Source organism: Colobus angolensis, unplaced genomic scaffold (genome assembly GCF_000951035.1).
Source record: "Colobus angolensis palliatus isolate OR3802 unplaced genomic scaffold, Cang.pa_1.0 Scaffold24, whole genome shotgun sequence".
NCBI lineage: Eukaryota > Metazoa > Chordata > Mammalia > Primates > Cercopithecidae > Colobus > Colobus angolensis.
This window is the reverse complement of record NW_012115599.1, coordinates 4,505,423-4,510,064: the sequence shown is the minus strand read 5'-3', so window position 1 is coordinate 4,510,064 and position 4,642 is coordinate 4,505,423. Positions and strand designations below refer to the sequence as shown.

The 4,642-nt window shown below is 46.2% G+C and overlaps 1 protein-coding gene across 1 annotated transcript in view; it reads right to left on the bottom strand.

Annotated features, from left to right (window-relative positions):
• Positions 1-1,706, bottom strand: part of NFU1 (NFU1 iron-sulfur cluster scaffold) — a 19,757-nt gene extending 18,051 nt beyond the window's left edge. The window contains exon 1 of the mRNA XM_011945513.1: positions 1,444-1,706. Within this exon, the coding sequence (XP_011800903.1) occupies positions 1,444-1,505 (62 nt within the window). The 5' untranslated portion in view covers positions 1,506-1,706. The remainder of the gene's footprint in view (positions 1-1,443) is intronic.
• Between the last annotated feature and the right edge of the window lie 2,936 nt (positions 1,707-4,642).

Below are 4,642 nucleotides of genomic sequence, written 5' to 3'. Positions count from 1 at the left end.
TTTTTTTTTTTTGTATTTTTAGTTTCACCATGTTGGCCAGACTGGTCTCGAACTCCTGACCTCAGCCAATCCGCCTGGCTTGGTCTCCCAAAGTGCTTGCTGGGATTACAGGCATGAACCACCGCGCCCAGCACACCACTTTAAATTATATGAATCTATTACAGCACTCATGACTTTGTCATTATTTGTTAACGTATTTTTCTTGCTAGACTGCATACTCATTAAGGGGAGAAACTATCTTCATTTCCAGCTGCTAGCACAATGGCCTCACTTCTTCATCTCTACAACGAGATTAATTTCGCAGTTACCTCATGAAGAATCCAGAGAATCCATGCAAAGTGCTTAAACCAGTGCCAGGCCATGCAGTAAGTGCTCAATAAATGGCAGCTGCTACCATTATTTAACTGGTGCCCAATAATTACGAATTGAGCGAAGTTCAAGGTTTGGAGTAAAAATGCCTTTTTCTATAGTTCAGTATCTAAATCTGTGAATACTCTGGAATTTGGAAATACACTAGAAGAATAATATTCTTATCCCTTCAGCCCAGGGAAAAGGCAGCAAAATGAATAGAGGAAGCACATTCTGACATACAGGTTTAAAGTCTTGTTGTTTTTAAACTAAGAGTGGATTACATTATTCAAGGAAGACATCTACTTAAACACAGGAGGTAACTAACAAAAAATTCTACCAACTTAAATCTTTTTAGGATATACATTTAAACTTCAAGAGCACCATTAACACTAAAATGTCAAATACTCAAGAGGGCAAACTCTTGTAGGCCATTTTCTCCAGACGTAAAATTAAGGTACACCTACATAAATGTCCTCTTAGCAATGTTCACAGAAGTCTTTGAAACTCAAAGGTACGGCTCAGGGAAGGGGGAAAAACAAGGGAACAGAGTGGGCTTAATGGTGATGGGTGCAGGGAATCTAGGGGTCTGAATTCTCGTCGGAGTTCCATCACTTAGAAACTGTGACGTCGGACATGTTACCTCCTCTTTCAGGGTCTTACTGGGAAAATGAGGAAACGAGACAAGGTATTTTTTTTCCCTTCTGTGTGACATTCTGATTCTGTTTAGAAGAGGAGGGAATGCACCTGGTAAAGGGCCTGGGAGCGGGAGAGGCACATGATTTAAAAACAGCTCCTCCGTTCTGGCTCTATAGCCAGTCTCTACAAGCTTCCATACCGCAGAGACTCAAGCACTGGGTCTCCCTGAGACGAAGCTCCGCAGAGTCCGCCCGGATTAGGACACAGAAGCGCCGAGCTCCCGCACCGACAGCCATACACCTCAGGGCTCACCCCCAACTGCGGCGACAGGGCGGACCCGCCGGCTCCATCAGATGCACTACCCACCCGCCTCGAGAGAGGGTCTGCAAGGCGGCAACCGCTCCGCTGGCTAAGCCCAACGGAACACCTATTCGGAGCTCCAGGCTCTTCACCTACCGCCTGCGCAGCCCCGCGGCAACAGCCGCAGTTCCCCAGCCCCGCCTGACCGCGGTCGCCATCTTACTCCGGAGTGCGCAGGGGTCTCCCGGACAGCACCACAAAAGATCTGCGCAGGCGCAGGCTGACCGATAGCTGGGCGGGCACTTGGAAGAGCCCACCCTACCGGCTGCGGGCGGCTCTGCTGCTGCTAAGAGCGGTGGCCTACACCGCCAGGTTTGCAGCCTACTGCGTCACCCTGACCAAGACAGGCCGGGAAACCTCTGCTCTTTGCGCCGGCGCCTGGTTAATTCACGCAGCACCCTAAACGCATGCGTGTTTCCGTACTTTGCTTTCCCTGCTGGCTGGTTTCTTAGCTGGTGGTGGTGCTGCGGTTGCGAATGCTGTTCTCCGTCCCTAAACCTGACCCATTTCCTCGTGTAGGACCCTACTCATCCTCCAGGCCCAGCTCAGTGACTGCCCCCAAAGACACCCCAGAGCATTCCCTCTCAAAGGTTCTCGCATTTCTCCTGTCCTTTTCCCATGGGTCTGATGTAGACCTGTGTCTAACCCTTCCTCATAGCTGTGCTTGTCGCCTGCCGCTTCGTCATCTTGGACCAACCCTCACAGAGGACATATCTGGCACAGTGCTGCCCTTCTCTGGATTAACATGAGCGTTTGACTAGTTTCCAGAGCAGAGTGCCAAAGCCCATTCCTGTTCTTCCAGAACCTTCCTGGAGTGTTCAGTTTTCTCTAGGACAACGGTTCTCAAAGTGCAGACTAGGGGCCAAAAAAAGCAGAACACGTTGGAAATGCACGTTAGAAATCCTGGGCCCCACTTTATACTAACTAAGGCACAATCTCCATAGGTGGAGACTAGAAATCTTTTTTGTTACTTGTTTTTTTATTTTTTTATTTTTCTAGAGACAGGGTCTATCTCTGTGGCCCAGGCTGGAGAGCAGGAGTGCAATCATAGCTCACCAAAACCAACTCCTGGGCTCAAGTGATTCATCCTCCAGCCTCAGCCTCCCAAAGCACTGGGATTACAGGTGTGAGCCACCGTGCCTGGCTATTTTTAGTACTAGTAGTAGTAGTAGTAGTAGTAGCAGTAGTAGTAGTAGTAATAGTAGTATTTTTGTAGAAAAAAGGCCTCCCTATGTTGCCTGGGCTGCTCTTGAACTCTGCTGGCCTCCAGTGATCCCTCTTGCCTGGGCCTCCAAAAGCTCTTAGGTTACCTCGCCCTGCCTAGTAATGTTTTATTTAACAAACCTTTCCTGGGATTCTGATGCCAGCTAAAATTTGAGAATCACTGTTCTGGAAGACAGAGGACTGGTTTCTAGAATGGAAACGGGTTGTTGAACAGGTTGAGGCCACACCCAAGCAACCCTAGTAATTTCTATGGCCCGGAGACACATCTAAGAGGGTGGGTGCGTTTCAGGCCTGCAGCTTACCCCGGCCTGGACACTGAGTGGGCTGTGCCTCCTCCCAGTTTGGTTCATTTCCCAATGCTGCATACTTGCTTTTAACCACTAGTGGTATTCCCCCACCCAACCCCCCCACCCCGCCACACACACACGCACACGTGCGTGCATTCTAGACTGCAAGGCAATTCTAGACCGCAAGGCAATCCAAGCCTCTCTTGTTTTTTTTTTTTTTTTTTTTTTTTTTGAGATTGAGTCTCACTTTGTTGCCCAGGCTGGAATGCAGTGATGCGATCCCAGCTTACTGCAACCTCCACCGCCTGGGTTCAAGCGATTCTCTTGCCTCAGCCTCCCTAGTAGCTGGGATTACAGGTGTATACCATCACATCCAGCTAATTTTTGCATTTTTAGTAGAGACAGGGTTCATCATCTTGGCCAGGCTGGCCTTGAACTCCTGACCTCATGATCCACCCGCCTCAGCCTCCCAAAGTGCTAGGATTACAGGCGTGAGCCACCACGCCCGGTCTCTAACTTTACTTTACTCTTATAGAGAAAACATAATTGGCTATTTTTGATGGCTTTGACAAACTGAAAACAAAGAAAGAAAAGAAAAGCAAATATTACTGGAAAAGGAAGTAAAAGGAGACTTTAGTAGCGAAAATTCTTAAAATCCTAATGCAATTTACTTTAAAATCCAGTTTACTTGAAAATATCATCGCTCTCCATTACAACTGCCACTTCATAGGAGTCATAGAAAAATTTTAAGCACAAGAGTCATTTATAATTGCCAATGGGTTCAGATACTGCTAATTCATCAATACAGGGGATTTGCAATAGTTTAATTCACACGGAGCCAGCTGAAAGGGAGACTGGAGTTTCAGCACTCAGTCTCTCTGGATCTGAGTCTAGGGGTTTTCAATGATAAACTGGCAGGCCAGGGAACGGCTGCTGCTGATTGGTTGGGGAATGCAATCATAGGGGTGTGGAAAATAGTCCTTCTGAGTGCTCAGTCTGTTTATGGGTGCAGCCACAGAACCAGTCAGAAATGCAAAAACCTGAAAAGGCTAATCTTAGGTTCTACAAGAGTGATGTTTTCTGCAGGAGTAATTGGGGAAGTTGCAACTCTTATGACCTCCAGAATAATGGCTGGTAATCATTTATATCTACACCTTAGCAGAATTCAGGCTCCTCTCATCCTCCAAACCCAATGGTCTTTCATTAGCCTTACAAAGGTGGTTTAATTTTGGGAAAGGGCTATTATCATTTAAACTATAAACTTAATGTCTCCCAAAGTTAGCTTGGCCCAAGCCTGGGAATGGGCAGTCTAGAGGTTAAAGGCAAAATGGTGGTTGGTTAGAACGGTCTTTCACTGTCATAATTTTCTGTTAAAATGTTTTGCAAAGGCAAAAATTGTGATCATACACAAGATCACATTTATCTAATTATTTGCTGCTTAAAATAGGCAAGAAGCAACAGGGGCTGTCACATTTTTTTCTCTACCAAAACTGGAATTCTTCTTGTGGAAAAGAATAAGTGGGCACCACTTAAGTATTAATATAATACAGATTAACATTTTCCAACCTTCGGTAATCATTATATGTCATTGACAAGCAAAAGACTACTTTACTGGGATACTGTGGGACTGTAACCCACATAGTTTCTTAGACGCTATTGGAGAGATAAAAGGATTGGAACCGAGGATTCAAGAAAACAATGGAATCAACACTGAATGGGAATCAAATAATCTGTGAAGTTCTGACTGCCACTCCCCACACTAGCTCCAAACAGTGTTGATCACA